The 22,402-nt window shown below is 50.1% G+C and overlaps 1 protein-coding gene across 6 annotated transcripts in view; it reads right to left on the bottom strand.

Moving 5' to 3' along the window:
• Positions 1 to 22,402, bottom strand: part of LMF1 (lipase maturation factor 1) — a 234,178-nt gene that overhangs the window by 83,005 nt on the left and 128,771 nt on the right. For 5 of the 6 annotated variants that reach the window (XR_010885826.1, XR_010885827.1, XM_067306327.1 and 2 more), the window contains exon 5: positions 1,992 to 2,159. The exons of the other annotated variant lie outside the window; for it this stretch is intronic. Coding sequence is in view for 3 of the 5 variants with exons in the window: in XM_067306327.1 (XP_067162428.1) it covers positions 1,992 to 2,159 (168 nt within the window). In the remaining 2 variants the exon portion in view is untranslated. The remainder of the gene's footprint in view (positions 1 to 1,991; positions 2,160 to 22,402) is intronic. 6 annotated transcript variants of the gene reach the window in all.

Below are 22,402 nucleotides of genomic sequence, written 5' to 3'. Positions count from 1 at the left end.
TATTGTATGCAGTTTGCTTGTTCAGATCCCCCCGGCTCCGCCTGCACCTCCGTAGCACACCAGCAGCCGCACGGCTCCTTAGGGGCCTTTGGGAAGCCGGGCGCATTCGCTGGCCGCGTCCGGGGCGCTGGCTGCGACGGCCTCCCCTGCAGCCCCCAGCAGCATCCCGGCTCCGTGTCAGGCCCCGGCACAGGAGCATTTCCAACAGCAAGAAATCCGGAGCCAAGGACGGGGAGGAGAGCGGCATTTGGGCAGGCTTTTGGGTAACCCGAATTTCTTCTGGCAGAGGGGTGCAAAGACAAATATCGTCCTCTCAGGCTATAAGGCTACTGCTTTGCTATCAACACAGGACCAAACAGAACACGAGAGCACTGCGCTGGGCTGGAATTGGGCAGCATTGCTTCGTTTTCCGAGGCCCTTCACCACGGTCCTTTCTTGGTCTATTTGCCCTAAAAAACAGCAGTCACCATCCTCCCTAAACCTCCTTACAAGCAAGACTATTGCCACTCGCGATCCCTAGCACGCTAACCTGGTTCCCATCGGCACTGTCTCGGCACCCGTCCCCTTCCTCAGTGATATTCTGCTTTGTCCACGGAAGAGAAGGCAGGTTCTCTTTTTTAGGGTTGGGCTGAACCTCATCCTCCTGGTTACACGGGAAACATCACCCGCGATGACCATCACAAGCAGACCTGGCGTGTTACCCCCAACGGAGCAATGCCCCGAGACCGCCTCAAAGCCGAGCACCGGCTAAGGGCAGCTGCCCTCGCTCTGCTCCTGATCTGGGGACCTCTGGCTAAACCGAGAAGATCCCTGACGCCAAAAGGTGTATAAAGAGAGCAAAGCAGAGGTTGTACGTCCTGCGGTAGCCAGACACAACAGGACGTGTTTCAGAAGCAGGGAGGGGAGCAGCCTTCTCTGTGCGAATGCACAAATCCCTTGGCTTTTATGTCAGCCCTTTAAAATCTGATCAGCATTTTTGTGGTTTACCAATACAGTTTATAAGCTGTTCTCCAGTTTAATCATGGCACATATTTACGGGAAGCAGTAACAGCTCCAGTGTATGAATTTCATGATGCTGCAATGACATTGAAGAAACACTGCAGTAAGCACGAGCTGGAAGCTGCGCTCCTGCAAGTCGGAGTGGCTGCGGTTTAATGAAGTTTTTCAATTGTCCTGGGACAGAGGAGAAGGAAATCAGATGGGACCTAGGAAAGCACACATTCAGGATCTTCTGTCCTCTGCCTTTTGCACAGATTCATTTATTTCATGTAAAAAGAAAAACTGGAATGTGAATGCTATTACTTTGTGAACAAATGATTTTCACTACGAACCTTGGCAAACCTGGTGGTTGCAAAAATCAGAACTCAAACGTTTTCAGAGAAAAGATTAAATATCTAATTCTCTTCAAAGAGTGAAAGATGTTGTCTGTAAAAATCGACTTTTGGAAAAACTGCAAATATTCCTCCAGCCCTTCCACAACCTTCAGTCAGAGCCGGGGCCGTCACAGAATCAGACTCTTTGACCTGATCCCTGTGCTAATATTTCTTTGCCACCCACAGGGATGGAAACCAACCAAACACAAGGGAAATAAATCCCCAGGAACACACTAGCAGCAGTCATACCAGCGCGAATTACCCAAAAGCCAGCAGTTAACTGCTTTGAATCATCTCGATTCACTCCTGACCTGACAGTGATGCAGTTCCTCCGGACGCTGCTCTGGTAGAGGCTCGACGGGCTACAGCCCGTGGTGCTGCCGCGACGGAGAAGGTGCTGTTCCTGGCCCGCACCTCGGCTGTGGGTTCCCAAGCTGGCGTTAGCGGCACGCGCCTGCAGCTCCGCCGCCCCGTCCTGTCCCAGCTTACAGCCCCAGGACCTCTGCAGCTGCTCAGCACCCACATGCATGGCGGGAGAGGTCTTATGCCCTTCAAACCCCCCTGCGATTTCTTGGGCGAAGGCATGGCCCTTAGGAAGCAAACCCAGGAGCGTCTCACCTGGAAGAGGATCTGCAGAACGCCGTGTATGATGCACATGTGACGCCCGAGGAAGATAAAGAACGGCACCACCAGCTCGATGAAGTGGTTGAATAACGTCTCAAACTGATGAAACCACCACGGGGAGCGATGCATGAAATAGGCTATCGGGTTGGGCACCGGCTGGGTCTGGAAGAGGAAGGAGAAGACACGTCACCTGGAGCTGAGCCCCTTTCCCAGCCCTACCCGCAGGGCTGTTTGCAGAGCTCCTTGGCCTTTCTCCTTCCTTCCCCGAGCTTGCCCACAGAAGAGCTGTCCTTTGCCTCTGCGGAGCAATTTCATGTTACAGAAAATCATTCCTTTTTTTCCATGAAAAACAAAGGCATTTTTAAACCAATACATCTTTTAAAAAACAAGAGTTTTAACTTTCTCTTTTCGTTTTTCATTATAACCAAAAAATCCCCATCCACCTGAAATGAAAACCACCGTTAGGTAATACCGAAATGTTGCTTGACACCGATGGATGTTAAATCACTCTGCAGAAGTGCTAAGATCATCAGAGCAACTCTGCAGATAGCGAAACCGAGAGAAAGATTTTCCCAGGGTCACACAGCAGGTCACGCAGAGCCACGAATGGAAACCAGATTTGCAAACCTAGGAGGTATTCTTTCAGAATGTTTAAATTTGAAATAAATGTGGTGGTAGCGTTGCTTTCCAAAATCATAATTCAGGAGAGGAAAGTATAATTCCTCTAAACATGCTATATTGGTTTAAGATATTTACATGCTGGCCTTGTGACAATATTTTTCTTCTATCAGCCTGAAATTTTTTGACACTGGGAAATCTTCCACCCAGTGCAATATTTTACAAAGGAAACAAGAACAAATACTGATACGTTAACGACGGCAGCCCATAAAAATGCTGCAATTTAAACAAAAAGAAGGTAACGATTTACCTTAGCACGTCTAACTAAAGCTCAAGTTCATTATTGTTGCTTTAAAATCCTGGCAGAAAAAAAAAAGAGGACAAAAACACCGATTTTAATCGAAGGAGACACAACACATCTTTAAATTATTTGTAGCTAAATCAAAAATACAAACAAAAACGGGGAAAATACTGTACTATGCACGGCAATTGAGTCCGCTCCTGCTGCCAAATCCCACAACCATTGTAATTCCTTATTAGCAAAGCTGGGATTAATAAAGCTGTTGCTCTCTCCGGGTTGGAGGCTGCTGCACCCCCTCAGGACGGGAGACCGCATCCTTCCTTCCTCGGACCCGGGCCCCGGCCGGAGCGCTGCCAGGGCCGCGGCGGTGCGGGGGCGCAGGGCCGGGCGCTCGCCCCCGCGGCTCCCGCGCCCCCCCGGCTCCCGCCCCGCCGCCCGGGACCGGCTGCGAGCCGATCGGCCGCTTCGGCCCTTCCGGAAGCTCAGGGAGGCTCGCGAGGAGCTTTTTGACCTTGCTCCCAAATCGCCCAGAAACGCTTTCGTCTTTCCCCAAACAGGCGGATCGTTTCCTCGGTTCTTTTGCTTTTTTTCGTGACGTGCTTTAACCGAACCCGCTCGACGCGTCGGTCCTCGCGGGTGCAACGCTCGGCCGGCGGGACGATCCTCTTCGGTGGCCTGGGACCACGGGGGATACGTAACATCACCCGTGCTCACACACACGTGCTCACACACGCAATGGAATCGCCGAACGCGGTCGCGCCGAGCGGGTGTGCAGCCCACGGCGGATCTGCAGGGCTGGGCTGTCACTGCTCTATTTTAAAGCACAGGCCGTCGTTAACTATCGCCCGTGCTTTCCTGCTTCCCCACCTGCGCTCGCTATCGGTAACGGAGTCGCTCCGACACCCTGATCGGCTGCGGTGGAGGCCGCTCGTCGCCCCGCGCCGGCTCCCGCCGGCGAAGCCTTGCTGCCGCTCTGGGCTGGGACGCCAGGTATCGTCCCCTAATCTGCTGTGCCTAAGAACAGAAAGCTAAAACTCTTGCCTCAACTCCCTGTGCAGGAGGGACAGAAAGCTAAGGAAAGCCCGTGTTCCCGTCTCATCTAACGGACGTCTGTGCATGGGCTCACTTGCGAAGAGCGTGCGTTCGGAAGATGGATCTTCTGCACTTTTAGCAGGGACCTAATTCTCATGCTGAAGTAGAAATGGGGGAAAAAAGCAGCAAAGCAGCTAAGAAATCTGATGTGGGTTAATAATTCACTCCCAGTTACTATAGTATTTCCATCCTTCACATTATCAGCACCGACATTATCACGATGTCAGTGGGGGCAACGCTGTATGACAGGCAAGATAAGTCAAATGACAACCATCAGCTCCCACGACCGAAAGCCGAAAGTGGCAGCAGACACACCACAAATAATACACGGTTCCTTGGCATTTGTTTTGACAGAGGGAAAGAAATGCATTTGATAAGAGAACTTCTGGCACCGGGGCCTCTGGAGCCGTTAGCAGCAAGGACCCCTTCCTCCTCCGTGCCACAGCCGCTTCACTGGAACGTAAATCTTGAGTACATAAAATTAAATAAATTATAGTAACAGAGGAGTGATTTGCATGTATCAGAAATTAGTTAAAGCGCTGGTGGGGGGACGAGCGAGGAGGAGCCCCGCGTGTGTCCTGCAGAACGTGCTCCGTGTTGCTCCAGAGCACGCACGTGAACCAACCGTGCCCGTCCTGCTCCCCTGCCCCGCTCGAGCCAACTAAATAAACAAGCCCTGGAAAGAAGTACAGGAACCTTGTTCAGTCCGGTCTCAAATAAGCCACATTTCTGGATACCTCTGTGAAGCATGAAACGCTTAAAAAAAAAAATTTTTTTAGCAAAAACTGGCTTTATGCGTCAACTCAAGGTGTAATATAATAAACCTACTGCCTCCCTCACACCTCCAGCAGTTAGGGAAAAACTGCCCTGCAAATGTGTTTTGAAATGAGATTGGGGAAAATTAATTCCATAATTCATGGGACAGATTTGTAACGTGTGACTTTGGGGTGATATTCGGTAGGGGCTGCTTGCACTGATAAATGAATTCGACGTTGCCAGCGAAAGCATGTTCTCTGGCTTGTATCTACCAGGTTTTATGAGGGCTGGTAACAGATTCTAAAAATATGCACAATAAACTGTTTTTTCTCCCTAAGGGGTCTACGGTTTAATTATGTTCTTAGTGAGAACCATTAAAGTGCTAAGTACCTGAAGACTCCTAATTTACTAAACTATATGCTACTAAAACCCAACAGAAGGCTATTATACACCAGAGTAAACGCTCTTCTCTGGGACTGTAAATGCACATGGTCTCCCCTCTCAACCCCTTTTTCCTTATTGGCATGGCATTACATAAACTCCGATGAAGTATTTAATCCCAGCGTTAGATACCCCATCTCGGACTAGGAAAATCTCCAGGCTCTCCTACACATGTGCATGGAAACAAGCCCTGCATTGTCCTTGAGCAACCCACTGCCGAAGCCGGGCTGCGCGTATTATTCTTTTATGGCGAGTGGCACAACTGCCAGGCAGTAACTGCGCGGCATTTGAGGGCAAAGTCGGAGCGTCGGGAAGACAACGTCCTCTCAGACTGCACGCGAGGAGGAGTCCAGAGACATATCAAGGTAGTTTTGTCCTTTGCCATGATGGACTTTTACCTTCCTTCGCTCCACAACGAGCCTGCTGCACGTCTTCAGGAGTCTCCGTCGTGTTTGCGTGCTTGGCTGGGCATCTCGACAGCTCAAACTCAGAGAGGCTTCAACAAAATACTGTCAAGTTATGAATCAATCCGTCTTGACAAGGTGAACAAAAATCCGTTATTTTACCTGTTTGTATAAGGTAAAATCAGATGATCTATTGATTCAGATAACCAAAAGTAGACTTGGCATTAGTATTAAAACAACACTAAGGATGGCTTGCAGGACAGCCTGTCAAAACACTGCGCTGTACGCCTATCTCAGAAGTCTGACTTCATGAAAAGCAATGCAAGCACTAAATATTCTTAGACAGTCAGGATACTGTAATTCATTTTTACCTGAAAAGGCACCTCCTGAACCACAATACTCAAACCTGAATGCAGATAACTATGGAAAAATCTTGAAAAACATAATAGGAAACCGAACAACAACACACACGAATAAATGATGAGAGCAATCAACTATTCAGTCAAAGGAAATAGGATTAGCTTTGCCCAACAGACACTTTATTAACAGTGTGTGGGCACCCGGGGCTCCAGCAGTCAAAAGAGAGGAAGTCCTTGGCACAAACAGAAAGGTGTGAAGAACAGCAGTACCCTGTCAAGCCAAATGGAAAACCACGCTGAGAATTATTATTAAATGCTTTCCTGCATGCTGCTGCAACGTCCCAGTGAACACAAAGCACAGGGCTCCAGCTTCCCTAAGCACCGAGGCATGAACTCATCTTCAAAGGAAAGCACCGAGTTATCTCATATTTTGGACCAAAAAAAAAAAAGATTCTCCATTGCAGAGAATTATTTGATCAACAGGATCCAACAGGCTGCTTCTCTGCCAGTCTGCTCTGCTTCAGATCTTGACCCTTCCTCCTGAGGCATCTGCAGATCAAAGCTCCGCTTTCCAAAACCTGAGCAACGGCGTCCCAGGCCCAAGCAGGAGAGCAAAGGCAGGAGAGCAGAAAACAGATAAGCTGGGTCACTTCCACAGCTGCTGGTACATGTGGGAAGATCTGCGTCTTCACTGAAGTCCCTCCGGAGGTACTGCAACCAGCTACTTTTGCGAAACACCCTTCTTCACAAAGCGGGAGAGCATGTCGAGCTTCTGCCTTCCTCGCTGGCAGGGCTTTGTGGTAGGTGCACTACGGGTGCAGCAAGCTTGACTGATGAGCAACACCGTGATTTTGCACAAAGATATAGAGGTAGGCTACGGTTCTGATAGGAAGCTGAGCAGCAAACTGCTCAGCATCTTATGTAAATCCCAGCTGTAATTGTGTGCGAGCATAATACGTGTTCGCACACGCATTTTTATACATACACGCATGCACAGAAGCTGCCATGTGCATGCTACTAACATACTTGTGTATAGAACAGCTAAACCAGTTAAAAATAGCCCCTTTGAAACCTTCCCACTACTAATATAGTTCCAATCAAAATAAAATCAAAAGAAAAAATTAAAAAGTTGTATCTGTTTTAAAATGCAGAGAGGTCTAATGTCTAGGTGGGTCGGAAGGGGTCAGCTCTTCAGCAACGCAACGTCAAAATAATTAAGTCTCAATAGATCTATCAAAAAGAAAAGTTACCTATATGTTCTTGCTGGGCAGAACTTCCCTTGTCCAGTCAATAGTAATATTCAGTTCATAGAAAAACATACTGGAATCTGCCTGCTTTAAGACAGCAACCCAAGCCAAGGAGATGTGTGTTTGACTCGGTGCCAGCACAACCATAAAATGTTGGCAATTTAGTAGAGACGTAGTGCCGCGCCACTCTCCCAAAGGACCTAAATAAACTTCAGATGTAGAACATATATTTTTACTTTTTATATATATAAATCTGCTGTTTCATTTTTAACTCCTCTCCCCAGCCTTCCCTGCATCTAAGGTTTTTCAAAGCTGAAACAGGTCCCTACTTCTCCTGGCTGAGCGAAGCCTCAGCAGTGAAAAGTTAAAAGCATGAAAAATCAGAGAAATGATTCACGTCTGGGCATTGGGTTTCTTGTGGAATGATGGCTGCACATGCGGCTGCAGATGCCGAAGGGGAGAGGGTCTTGGGAGAAAATTCTGCTGTGCAATTTTATGCCTCTGCATTAGAAAATATCCTGAGGAATTCTTTTTCGTGTTCACAAAGTTGCACTTGCAAAGTCACCGGTGTAGCTGAAACCTTCCTGCCACATCTGTGACATTTAGCTACAAAGCCAAGCTTTGCTCATGATGAGTCAGCCCCGATTTACACCAGCGTGAGTGAGGAGCAAGGCTGGCTCATAGGGATATATTTTACCAGGGGTACATTTAAATGACAGCTTTTGAATTCCAGCAGATTGGGTGGGGGCAGAAAGATTTATAGCTGCACTGTTTGCTTTTCCAGACTGCACCCTACCTCCTGGTCAGAGCTATCCTTCTCAAATAATAAAGACCACATTTCCACGGCCCACAGCATACCTGTTTATTGACTCTATTCCTACATAGCATGCCTTGGAGCTGCTTGCTGTATATAGAGTTAATTGTGGATGTATTACAGATTCACCTATTTATTCTGTACATTCTTGGAGGGGTCCAGAGCTAAAATTACACAAGGAACTGCAGAACTGCTCAGGCTATTTATTTGTTCAAAATCCCTTTAAAATAATTAGCAGCTCCTGGAACAGACATCTCGGCTCTGGTGGGGCAGAAAGACTCTGGGGCTACCAACTGCGGATTCTTTATTGCCTTCCCTCCCTGATCCCGCACGTGCGGGAAGGGCCTGTTCATTAGCAGCACCAGTGACATGTCCTGTTTGGCTCAGGCAGCACAGACTGGAAGGTATCTCAGTGAGAAACCAGAGCTAAGGACCATCAGTTCTTATCGAGAAGCTCCCATCGCGGTGGGCAAGGGGATGAGATCTGGGAGCTGCAGCTCGCTCCAAATGCAAGGCAAGTGAGCAAGTGCTGAGTTAACACCCGAAAGCTGCCACCAAGGGCAATGCCCTGGAAGAGGATGGCACCATGTGACCCTGCCACCGAGGATGTGGAGATGCCAAGAGGGTGAAGATGATTTGGGGCCTGATCCAAAGCTCAGTAGGCACATCACTGATTTTTTCCATTAGCTCTAAGGGGAACCCTTTCCTGTCAATCATCATTTCTAATGATCTGGTCTACAAACCTCTCCATCCGAGCTGCCAGAGAGGGGATGAAAAATATTCCTCCACTTGCATGGACAATCTGGAGGGTTCAATGACAGCAAAGCATAGACTCCTCCACGTGGCCACGGCTGCTCTTCCACACATGCAGAAGAGATGGCTCCTTCCCATTTCCCACCTTTCACTGGCTTGTGACCCCTCCCCACATTTTCCCCAAATGGACATGTCAATGGCCAACACCACGACCAAAACTGAAGTTCCACCCTGTCCTTTACACCACTCTTCTCCTTGCACCTCTTGTGTTAAGCCACAGCCATTAAGACACAGCCACTCTCAGTGCTGTGTGAACGCAGGGTGGCATGGCCACCTCGCTTGGGCCAATGGCTAACACCATGTGCACCAGCAACGGCAGCTTGGCCATGGCAGGTAACTCAGCTCCATCTTGCTTATGTGAACATTTCCCTCCCCTCAACTACTGCTATGAACCAGCTGACAGAAGACCTTGCACAAACTATGAATCCAGTGTCTCCGTCCTCTGTTCCCGTATTTCCCACGTTACGCCTCCACAGCACAGTCCCCATCTGCACAGCCAGTCCTGAGCCCCAGGCATGGCTCCAGCGGTTGGGGTTGACACCAAGCTGACATCACATGGTGCTTCCTGGCGTGTCTCGTACGCTGAGGATTTCTCTTGACGCAGTGATAGAAACGCACTGCGCAGTCTGACGCTGTAACAACAGAGCTCGCATTCCTCAGCGGATCACGAGGCAGGGTTACTCACCAATATTTTAAATTGCCATTTAAGAGCATATTGCAAATGTGATCCTTTAATTGGTCGCTGTTATGGCTCTCTATTAGAGAAGACAAGTTTTTCCACACAAGGTAAGCCCTTGCGAAAGCACTGAAAATGTTTAAAACCAATCCAGTCCTGATATATTTATTATATATTTCTATATATATAAATAATTTCATGAAAAGGAACGTACTGAGTGGAAACTCCATTTAAAATGTGATCCCAGATGGTGGCAAAGCTCTAAAATTGCAAGGCAACATGTAAAGAAAGATTAACGACCTAAAACAGGCACAAATTTATGAGGTGAAAGCCCCTGTAATCCTGGAGAAAAATGATACCAAACGTTAGACTAGACAGCTAGAAAATACCTCTGCTTAGTTCATATGGCCTCTGCCATTTTACATTTTCTTTTAATATACATTACTTTTGGGTTCATTTAGTCTTTTCTCCCATAAGACAGAGGCACTGCTTTGGTACATGAACATGCTGATGGATTTGCCAGCTCCCACCAGGTACCTTTATTTAGCAACTGGTAAATCAGATGCCAGGAAACAGGTATTCTGTCCCGCGGTTTGCAAACGGGCTGTGCCCTGCTGCGCGTCCCAGAGATACGCAGCAGGCGAGCGAAAGCCGGGAGTCACGAATTTTCCAGGGCCCTTTTTCATGCAAAAATACAACTGAAGCAAAGAGAGACGTCACCCAACATGGATAAGTAGCCTAGTGAACATCACGGATCCAAGTGACAGAGAGAGATTCCCCCAAGAAGGGCTCGAAGCTGGGATGGGTTTCCTGTATCCCATGCTAGTGTCTTCATCATGGTGCTGTAACGTGGCCTGAGATTGCATTTGTGCCCCACCAAATTCCACCGAGACCTGCAAACCTTCTCGACAAAGTCTTACTAAGATATTTTTATGAGAGAATTTTCAACAAACTGGGATTTTCTGACCAAAAAACTCACCAGACCCTTTCAGCAAAAAGTTCTTGGCACGCTCCAGTTGATAACGCAGCCGTCAAAATCAGCACGTTTTTAGAACACTTTGCAAATAAAAAGGTATTCAGGCAACACGACAGCATTAAACTAAACTGATTATGCAGGCAGAAAGCAGTTCTGGTCCAAGCTCACAGCAACGTTCAAACACGGTGATTATTTTGGGTTTGCGGCAGCCCCGGGATGCAGCAGAGCGACGGCGATGGTTGGACGCAGCAGCAGGATGCCGCCGGCCGTGGGAAGTGGGAGAGGCTGACCGTGACCTGCGGGTGTAGCAGAGACACGGATGCAGCGACCAAAAGCCACCACAGGACCTCGGTCTGCTGCTTGGAAAAGAAAGGTCTCTCTTTTCCGTCAGGAGTCGCACAGCCCTGCACTGTAACAGTGATCTGCTGCCAACAGATAGAGCTGCTTAACTACCCGAGGGTCAGGAGAGCATTTAAAATTCAATTTGGATTTAACTACTAAAAATACAGATCACGGGCTGCCAAAAACAGCTGAGGCTGAACCTCCAGAGTAGAAGATGGTCAGAGGAGGAGGAGGATGAAAAAATATTGGTATTAAAAAAAGAAGACAAGCTTGCATTCAGTTAGGACAAACTACATGTGCCCTGAGCACCGCGTGCTCTCCCTGCTGAGGATTTACAGGCAAATCCTCGCCCGGGGCTCCTGGCACGCGGTGCTGCGTGCTGAGGCCCGAGCAGGTGAGAAGATCAGCAAAGGGAGATGCAGGGCCAGGACACCTGGTGCCATGGTGCCCTTGCCCACGGTGCTCTCCAGGAGCACGTCGGAGACGGACGGTGGCTCCCAGCTGAGCACCCGCAGCCTCCTTCACTCACCTGCTCCAACACGGGGCCCGGGAAGAGGAGCTGCACCAAGCGCATCCGTTCCTCTGTCGCGTGGCTCCGACACGGATCCGGCCGGGGTCAAGCTCAGGGGAAGCTTTGGTCCCTCGAAGGACCATGCAGAACGGCGCCAGCCTTGCAGACGCCGCATTTTCCAGGCCTTTCCTTCCAGAGTCTCCGATTCACCCTCCCAAAACGAAGCGGCTGCGGTCGGAGCCCAGGCTCCCACGCGGGCAGTGAACCCGCGGCTCCCGCATCCCCGTTCTCAAGGCGGCCGGCAAAGCCGTAGGTGCCACCAGGCTGCTCTCCCGCAGCCTCCTGCCCACAACCGCGCGTCATTCCTACAACAGCCACTGCCTATTTTCTATCCGTCTCAAAGGCTCGTGCTGTGCAGAGGGGTCAGTCCTCCACCTGCCCGGCTTGCTTCGGCGGCGTGCTTGGAAGGGCCGACGCGCAGGAGGACGGAGAGGGTGGTAAAACCCCTTTCCAAGGGCTGCGCCTGCTCCCTCGCGCCCGGGAACCTGGCGTTTCACCCGCCATCCACCGCTCTAAGAACGCGCTGAGGCTCCTTTCCCAAAGGCCCCGTTGCCTCACTTTCTTCCTTTTTAAAAATCTAGGGCTAAAATGAGAATCGAGTCTCCTTCTGAGGGCTTTTTCGCTATGCGCGCTCATAAACACGACGTTGAGCCCCAGGCCAAGGAACACGGGCAACGTCGGAGGGCAGCGCACACAAGAGCAGCCTACGGCTCATGCCCATGGTCGGGTCAGGCTGCCTGGGGGTCTGGACATTTACTTTTTTTTTAATATTTTTTTTTCCTTCCCCACACGGGGAGAGTTACAACTCGAGACAAACAGTGGGATCTTTCATAAAGTGCGTTCACAAAGGGTAAATTGAGTCCTTAGGAAGTCGCTACCTGGACGGTCACTCGAATTCTCTGAACTGCAACACCGCCTCGCTTCGAGCCAAATCAAACCGGCGGGGAAGGAGGGGGAAACTCAGAGCCGCCGGCTGCCTGGTTTAACTTTCCGATGACATGAAAGACAGGATGAGGTGCACATCACCTACCTCAAATCGGGGCGCTTCAACCAACCGCCTGGTTTGAGCGGTCGCTATTGCAAATGCAACCTCCAAGGAGCGCAAGGGGAGGCGTTATTTTGCGAAAGGCATTCTGGTGCTGCTTAGCTCGATGAGTCACCTGGGCATTGCTGAAAAGACTCCGAGCCAAGTCAGAAAAAGCAGGAAAATAATGTAAATTGTAACTTTCATATTAAAACAAAAAAACAAACGCCCTCCCAAGAGATTTCAGATAAAAAGCAGACTGGCTTTCACCTTGGGGACCTTGGTTGAAAATCTAGCCCCTGCATACAGTGACTGGCAACCGCATTGATCAGATGTTTGCACAAGGCTGGAAAGGGTGAAACAAGCTGAAGATTGTCAGCTCCAGCCATCCTGCCTGTTTGTACAAAGACCTGCCATGTGTTCCCGGGAAGCCGTTAACTGTAACTTAAAACAGATCCTTCCAAATAATAATAAAAACTGCATTGCCTCTTCGCTCCATTGGAGGGGGGCAGAAATGGACTGATATCATTAGGGAAATACATGTCTTACCTAACAGCGAAAGCCTGGGCAAGCTTTCTGGCATGGGATTTCCCGCAGTACTGTCAGGGAAGTCCGCTCCTCGCTGCTCCGGTCACTACGTGAGCAGATCCCAAAAGGCAACCAAGAAACCAGGTTAATAAATTCTTATGCCTTTACTATCTGATCATTAAGGGCAAGAAGAAAATAAAGGTCCTTGAGATTTACAAAAGCCCAGGCTATGGGGAAACTCTTCTGTATTGGAAAGTCTATGCAAGTACCTCGCAGAGCAGACAGAAGACCTCTCTGCTCCTGAAGACCTCACCCCTTTGCTTTTAATATCGAAATAGAGATTTCTAATACATTTTCTGATCTTGTTTGATATGTTCTCCCACTCCGTTTTAAGCAGTAATGCCCGACAACTCTGCCACGTACGCATTCCAATTTACTGACAGGTCTTGCATGGATAAATGAAGATGTAACTTTTTTTTTTTTAATCCAAAATGGTTATGCTAATTCAGTCCAAGTTGAATACACAGATAAAATAACACGTGGTGCATCTTATTGCCATTTTTCTGTAGAAACTACGGTAGTATAAACACCAGCATAACTGTGTCCATTCTAATGCACAGTATTTTGCCATTTTAGCTACTCCTGTACGAAGCTGAAGCTAGTACAGCTCCTGCGCAACCTGTAAAGAGGCCTCAAGACTTCTCAGCAGCGCTTGGTCAATGCAAAAGAGCCTTTTAATTGGGCATATAAATTACTCATCCCTTGAACTGGGTACTTAATGATGTTCACAGCACGGTTGCTTGACTCTGTTAGAGGCATCAACTCGCTGTTGTGCTGTGGTGAAACCAAGAGAAGGACGACGGAGGGCAATCGTGGATCCGGACCACCTTCCAGCCATGCCCGGCTCCGCTCCAAACAGTCATGAAGCCGAGGCCTCTATCTTTCATTCATCTAAAAGTACTTATAGCACAGATGGAATAAAAACGACTCGTTAGTTTCCTCAAAAAAAAGAAAAAAAGATCTGCCCAAGTGTAACAATCTGGGAAGCAGAAATTGTTACCTTTACCATTTGAAGTTCTTCCCTAATAAAACAGAAAAAAGAGGTAGTTGTTCCAAAGATGCAGCCAAAAACCTCATAAAACTTAGTTCTGTTTCAGGACTTCTCCCTAGCAACAAAGGATTCAGTCTGAAAGAATTTAGGACAATAAAATTAATTAATTAAGAAATGCCTTTGCCATGAGGAGCTGATACACAAACTCTTCAACAGTGAGTTGAATTCAACAGCCAATTCTGGTCTCCGCTGCCAACAAATTGCACCTCTACAGTCATTTAAACAAGTATTGCACCTTCATGTGCGGAAATAAATCAAACCACTTTTTTTTTTTCTCTTTTTTTTAGCCAAATGTTTAAAATGGTGACTCCTTGCAACGACATGCCCACTCGCTAGGAAGCAATACTAATACACACATGCAGTGGAAGCGATAGAAATGTTAAACCTTTCTGCTGATCCCAGGAAGCAGGCTTGGACATCTTTGGACAATTGGACATAAAAGCATATGTTTGTAATAAATGTCCTCTTCCTGCTCAAGGTCTTCCTGGGGTAAAAACAGTAATTTTATATATTTTTAAGCAAAATTTAGGAATGGAAAGTACATTCTTAATAACTCTCCTGGCTCACCGTCAGGCCCAAAAGCCTAACGGACTTTAAGCACGTGCCTGAGCAGCTCGTTAACCCGGGAGGGATTTCAGCGCTGCTGCAGGGTTGGGGCAGCGCCTCCTCCCAGCGCCACTCGACGCGCATCCGCACGTCCGAGTCCTTTTGCCCCGCGGTTCGTGAAGCATTGCACTCGTGTAGTCGCCTTGCCTGTTTTGTAAGCAGAGCTCGTTTCTATGCTTTTCTAAGGAAAATAAATAAATCCTGTAGACAAATAAATTCCACCCAATAAATGTGTCGCTCCCTTGTCCCCGCGGACGTAATAACGGCCTCACACTTGTCCCGAATTGGAGCGCTTACAAATCAGCGGGATAAATAAGAACGCCGCCCTGTGCCAAATGCCTCATTTTTAATGCAGCCTTTTACCTCCTTTCCTAACGGTGAACAACGTCCCGGAGCCCGAGGCACCGGAGGGTGCCGGCGCCGGGGGTGCACCGCGGCCCCCGGGGCTCCACTCCGGCGCCTGCCGCGAGCCCGTTTGCCCGGGCGTCCTTCCCCCAAGGCCTTCGCTTTTTAATTGCAATTCAGTCCCCGGCCCTTCGCTTTGCCGTTGCAACTCGCCCCGTTCCCCCGAGGCGGGCGTTCGGCGCCCGGCTCTGCACGGCTGCCTGCCCGAACAGAGCCGCATTGAGGCCGCGGGGCCGGGCGGCACCGGCATCGCCGCCGCCGCCACCGCCGGGGGGGCCGCTCGCCCGCCCGCTCGCCCCGCGCCGCGTGTTTAATATTCCCCGTCATGCAGGCCTGCCTCTGCCCGCGGCCGCCTGTCACTCAAGCCCCGGGATGTTTATTTTAACGGCCACTTGCGGTCAAGGCTGGTGCCAGTTGTACGGCATCGGTTACGCAGATTTAACACGGGGGACTCGGCCCCCGAGTCCCCGAGCGCGGGAGGCAGCCAGGGCCGCCCCGTCCTAATGCAAAACAACTGAGCCGAGCGGAGCCGAGCCGCTCCGCTCCGGCGGCCCCGCGCCGGCTTTAACCCTTGCCGCGGCGCCCGGGGGGGCCCAGCTTGCAACGCAGCCTCAAAAATCGCCTTTCCCTCCGCCCGGCCGTGCAGCAGGGCTGCCGAAAGCCCCGCTTGGAGCAAAAATCCGGGCTGGCGCCAAGGTCCGCAAGCGGCGGCGGGCACGAGGGAGACGGACGATGCATCCAGCTGCCCGAGGAAGCAGCTCGTGCGCGGGGAGGGGAGGATTTGTATTGCTCTTAAGGGTTATCTTTACCCCAAGGGCACCGAAGATGTGTGCCGGGGTGCCGTGCCGCGGCGAGCACGGATGCTCTCCCCTCCTCCGGGCACAACCCGGGCACTGACGTGCCCCCGGCCGCCCCGCTGCGGTGGGATAACCCCGTGTTTCGGCAAACCCTTCAAAACGAGGCGCCGCGGACACCGGGTGCGCGGGACCCAAAGCAGCTGACCAGCATCTCCTGCCGGCAAGCGCCGCACGCCCGGATGCGGAGCAGGCACGGCGGAGGAGCGGGGCGCCGAGCGCCGACGCGCAAGCCGAAGGGATGCTAAAACGTTAAATAAACCGTGGCCCGCAGCAGAATTCTGCATCGTTTTTGATTGTCTGGCCGGGCTCCAAGATGCTAATCAGCCCCAGATTAAGTCATCAAGCAAACTGATGAGCAATCACATTTTGTCAGTACAGCTGGACATGGTTACCCGGGATCCCATCTTTCACCAGCGGGCGAAGACGCCTCGGTGCCATCGCTCGAATCCGAGGAAAGGCCAGCGGAAGCCTGCAGAGGGCCCGGGCTGAGCTCTCGCGGCTGCTGCACGCTGGCAACCCCGAATCGCGATCCCGACGCTTGTCGGGCCGCTACTAAAGCCGCCCGTCGCCGTCCCAGCGCAGCGACCGCTGCCCTTGGCAGGCGGCCGCCGGGGCGAAGGGCCCCAGCCGTGCCGCAGCCACCGCTCGCGGGTTTAGACCAAGCGCGCGCCGACCTGCTCCGCTGACAGCAAGGCGCAGGGAAAACCCAGAACGTTTCGAAGCACCGGAATACTCGAATCCCAACTTCGTTTGTCGAGCCTTAGTTAACGGGAACAGATCCAAAACTCTGCAGCCAGCGGGGTTACGCTGCAAACAGGTTTTGGATCTATTCAGAGTTAAAACCTGCCCAGCAAATGATTTAAAGCTGGAGTAGAAACACTGTAGGTATCTAATAAGGAGATGCAAAATATGTATAAAAGATCCATTTCAAACTAATATCTTGCTTGAAAACTAATGGAATACGAAAAAAATACATCAGTGCCGGCAATATTAAGAAAAGGATTTTTTTGTTGTTGTATATTTGAATGCAAATTAAGAGGAAATAAAGTAACTGGAGTTGCTATCAGGGAATTTACTCTTCTCACAAATCTTAGAAACGGGTAACACGATGACTCCTTCCCCGTGGTTTTCTCGTCGGCGTCGATTTTTCCGTAACCGACGCGCCACGCGCTTTCTCGGGCCGTACCGCAACATTCGAGGGCTTCGATTTTCTTCCAGCCCCCGCCAGCGCCAGCGCACATCTGGCTGCCGCACGTGGGCCAACGCTCAGCCACCCCGTGTCCGTTCCCCCGTTCATAACGCATTTATGTATTTTAAGCGACGCTTTTAATAGGAGGACGAGGAGGCGAGAACATAATTCAGCGCCTCCGGCTGGAAACCTCCGCGGGGCACGCGAAACCTCGGGGCGGCTGCGAGGATGGCAGCTTCCCGCGCCGCCGTGCTGCGTCTGCCAATCCTCACCTTGTCCGGCCGCTGCGCTCGTAACACCTAAATCAGCATCTGGAAACGCACGCAAAGTTATATATAAACGCGAGCAGCTAAATCAAAACAAAACTCTAGGAAAGAAAGCCCCGGCAGCTGCGCGGCGGCGCCCACCAAACCTCCGCCTGCCTTTGGCGAGGGCTTTCGCTGAGAGCGGAGAAAAAGGCCTGTTGTAGCACAACAACTTTATTCTGTTTCGCCATTAATCTGGTAAGTAAAGTGGCCACAGAAAGCATTTTCCGCGACGCCAGTATATTACGCTTTTACAGCAATTACATGGATTTTCTGAACTTGAGAAAATATTCCTGCTTCTCTGCAGCTTGCCAAGGCCGCGCGTTGAGCGGGGTTGGAGCAGGCGACCTCCAACGTCTCTTCCCACCTGCAGCATTTCTGGCGCGCTGGGAGCAGCCTGGTCCCATTCAACAACCTGAAAAAACCCCACTTTGAGCAAAGTGCCGCACAGCAGCTCCCCAGAAACCGGGGCCGTTTTTAGCAGAACACCTCGCCGAGCCGTCACCTACGTTCATCGAGCCTTCGGCATTTCTACCTTCGGTCTCCGACTCCTTCGCACCGGCCCGGGCTGACGCCCCGCTCCGCCGCCGGCCGCTCCTCACCAGCCGCTGCTTTTTAGCGCTTTGCTGAATTTTGAGGGCTTCCAGGCTAACCACTCGCAAGCCCTCGGAAAGGCCGGGGTGAGAGACACCGTACAAAGGTGCCGGGTTATTCGACAGCGCACACCTGCAAAAGTAATTCTTGCTCGCGCAGATGCACGGGGAAAGGAGAAGGGTGAAATTTAAGCCTCAGCTAAGCCACGCTTTCAGCCCAGAAGACAGACAACGCCAGGAGGTGGGACCCTGCAACTGCCTCCGGCTTCTTTTTATAAATAAATAATATATACGTTATATATATATATATAAGTTATATAATATATATTATATACTATATAATATGTATATTTATAATAAGAAAAGGAAAGCTCTCCGTTTCGGAGCAGGTGAGCAAGGCTCCCCTTGGACCCCGGCAGCCCAGGGCTGCAACTCCACCGAGCCGCCCACACCGAAAAGCGGCACAGACGAGACGAACCCGCGAGCGCAGACGCTTTACAATAAAAAAGCGGGGAAGAAGAACGCAGTGCTGCACTGTGTTAAAACGCAAGACTAATTCGAAGTCTTGTTCCTTAGCGCAAAAAGCTGGAAGCCCGCCCAAGCGAAAGGAGGAGGGAAAAAATAATAACCAGACCAATTGTATATTTCTCCTAGAAATTCCATGTCCTAACGTGCCTCGCGCGCTGCACTTGCCGGCTCCAATTTCAATAAATCAACCCAGCGTGCAGAGTAACAGTAGCACAAGTCTTTCTCTCTTTCCATAATACACCCAGGTAAAATCACCGTGAAGCCCAGAACAAAATGCCCATTCTTCCTGCTCCTTGGCAAGGGGACAAATTACTTTCCGCACCTCTCTGTGTTGAAGGACTAGTTATTAAATACAGCCTAAGCTGCCTTTCCAGCTGTACTTAAATCAAGGGCAAAATAAAGCTAACGTGACTGTCCGCAAGAAATTCGGAGAGCAAAAGAGCAATGTTAAGATGAGGCCGCCGCCGCATATCTCTCTGCCTGCCCGCGGATTTAATTCTGATTTGTAACACGGCGCAAAGCCATACAGCTTTATTACACAAAGCCGCTTACCGCTAGAGCCAGCAACGAGACAGCCCCGTGAAATATGCCCTATTTTTTGTCAATAACTGCCCACAATTTATGGATTATTCCAAACATCTATGCAGAGCCGTGAGAATTGCGCTGCCGAGAAGGAGCAAACACGAAAGCAAGAGTCGGCTCCGAGCCGTCGTCCTGTTTGGTCATTCCAGAGCTGTTTGGGCAAAGAAACCCTAAATCTGTTTGGGCACCAGCTTGTACCCGTCTGGGACCCAGCTGTGCTGAACACTAGGGAAACAACCGGGAAGCGGCAGATCGGTGCGGAAAGCCAAATAAAGACGAGGTGTAAGTTAAGATGGGAAAGAAGTACAAAAAAGTGACGTGCCTAAACTCGTATATTGAATCAACACTATCGTCGGGAAGGGGGGAGAGGTCTCCGAGCTTCCCAGTGCTCCTCACTCGCCTCTCCCGTAATGACATTTCATGCCACTTCTGCTATGACTCGTTTTACATTTCCTTTATAATCCCTCTTCCTTGAGAGGCGTAACGCTGTTACGGGATCGGAGCGGGAGCCGAAACCCGACGCACGGGTTATTACGCCGCCGCTTCGCAGGTCGGGGCCGAGCCCCTTCGGCACAGCGGTGCGGTGGCACCGCCGCCACCGGCTCGCTCCTGCCGGACCTGCTGCATTGCTTTTAAAGGAGGGAGGTGGCTTATTGCAGATTTTGGTCCTTATCTTGCTGTTTTCCTGCCAAGTAAAGAGCTCAAGAGCACACAACGCGCGAGCGCTGCGGGCGGGAGCGAAAGCCCGCTGGCGGCAGGGAAGCGATCCCGCTGAGCCCGGGGGACCGTGCTCTTGGCAGGGAAAACGACTAGCGAAGCGACTTTGCAAGCGCAGCGGAGGAGGAAAAAGCTGCTTCCCAGCTCGGGCTGATCATGCATCTTCTGCAGTGTTCAGGTATTTCGTTTCAAAGCCCTGGTCACTGTCGCATCCCCGATTCAGCGCACAAAAGCAGAGGAAAGGAAGAGCGAGGGTTTGTGCCTTTCTTTTCCAGGCCAGAGTTAGCAAGAAGCTGGGGGCTATTTGGCGGGAGCAAAAAACATTTCTGGAAATTTTTATAAAGACTTTTAAAACACAACAATTTTCCTTTTTTCGCTGAAATACAAATTTTCAGTAAGTCTCCCAATACAAGGACTTTGGAAACAGCAAAAAAATTACTGTTGATCTACCCCGATGTGGTGCATTGCACGGGATGTGCAAACGGCGAGTGGCTCCGACGCTTCGAATTACCCCGGAAACCTCTCCTGAAAGCCGGGTACCAACGGAAGCAATGAAAGATGTCCTCCAGCCACCCAGCCGATGCTCTACGGGAACCCAACAGTGGAAAGCAAAGATTTGAGGATCAGACTCTACCATAAACAGAGGAGTCGCATGAAATAAAGCCACTGCCTTGTCGTTTTGGGGGGCAACAGAAAGCAGTGCGCCATGCAGGGGCAGCTTGCATTTTCCATTACATTCCTTTAGCATCTCTGCAGAGAGGCAAACTTTCCCCAAATAGCCCCTCAACTATTTGTTGTTATTAAATTACATCTTTAGCTTGCCACATAAAACACCTCTGAGACTTTGTGCCTTGCATAAAATATTTAAAAAGTAAGCTTCTCGCCCACACAAGCAGCTCAGTGCACTAAAAGTATGCACCAGTGCAAACAGTTGCTAGAACCTACGTATTAGTGATTAAACACATTTCCAAGTCGATGCACTAATTAAAATAAAATTTACAAACAAGTAAGCCAGGAAGTAAAACTCCTTAACAGCAGTTGCCATTAAAACATCTATAGTTCACCATAGCCACCAATTTTCTCCCATATTTAGAGGAAAAAACAGTTACGAACTGCAGAACATTGCTTTGTTCTAACCTGGCACCCACTGTTAACAACCACTCGGTCACACGTGACCGAAAATCTCCGTTCAGCTGATCCCCCTGGATCCATGCAGACAGGAGAGTCCTCAGCATCTCTCAGGCCAGAGGAAAAACTCAAAGAAATGTGATCTTCATTCCGGACAGGAGTAATTTTAATCGGACTCAGAAACGGGGAGCTCTTCAGCTCCGTAATGACGATGCTCTACAATCCGCCACCGCCCTGGAGCAGCCGGGTCGGGGAGGCTGGCGCTGCCGAGCGGGGCTGCCCGCAGGCGCGGACCCGCTCCCGGACCCTCCCGCGCCGCCGCCACGGCGAGCAGCCTTCTCCGCTTCCTCGCCTCGCTGCCAGCGTGTGTATCAAAACTATTCAAATGCATTTGCTCGGTATAAACATTACTGCGGTTGATCTTATAAAACTTAATTATTTGAAGGCAGTCCCATGTGAATAAAGAAACAAACTGGGATTTTACAGCTAAAAATAAAAAGAGAGGCCTCAACAGCCTTAGCCCAGAGCAAAACGTCTCAATACGCAGCACACGTGAAGGTTACTTCTCATAGTCCCTACCTCCCAAAGCAGTGGATGCTCTACGCACACGCTCATCTGCTCGTCACCTGGCGGCCCGTCAAGCCAGTCCATCTCGAGTCCACCGCAACATCCCTCTGGGCACGTATACGACCAGGTTGTTGTGCGGGTTCAGCTCAGATACTTAGAGCCCTATCAGTCCTGCTTCTAGGATTTTATCCCCCATCTGTAAAGAAACGGCACTTTATTCACAGCCTGATTTCCCAAGCACTTTGGGTGCCAGGATTACTTGGACAAAAAAGCCTTTGCACTGGCTATGGTTACAATACGCAAGCCTGGTTCTAGGTGAAAAGCTGATATTCGCACAGGCACACAAATATGTAAAACCGTATTCAAAACCTAACTAAGTGACTGCCCAGACAGCGGCTCGATACAATGCACAGCTGCAGGTACAAAAGCGTTGTGCTGTCACACACACATTTGCTTACACCTTTTTGGAAGCTCAGATTTCTACAGATTGCTACAATACACCCGTATTGCACATAAAGCAGCTGTACTGTAAAGCGGAAGCTCAAAGGCTAAAGCAATTCTACATAAACTTCTCATCCAAGAGTTCTCATCCACTGAAACGAGTATCTTGATTTAAAAAGGACTGAACTCAAAAAAAAAAAAAAAAAAAAAAGGTTTCTAACATCCTGTTCACTTACAGTAAGTCCAAACGCTCAGCTGGTCCCTAAGACAACACATGTGGGAGGTGAGAAGAAAAAGCTGTGCACCGAAGTACCATTTTATATGACCGAAGAAGAAAGGAAAATAATGCCATGTCCTGACGGAGGAGGCCGGGAGCTTTGGATGTAAATAAATGTTCTCGCTCGTGCCCGTGAG

This window comes from Apteryx mantelli, chromosome 16 (genome assembly GCF_036417845.1).
Source record: "Apteryx mantelli isolate bAptMan1 chromosome 16, bAptMan1.hap1, whole genome shotgun sequence".
NCBI lineage: Eukaryota > Metazoa > Chordata > Aves > Apterygiformes > Apterygidae > Apteryx > Apteryx mantelli.
Note: the sequence above shows the minus strand (reverse complement) of the source record. Positions and strands in the feature narration are given on the sequence as shown.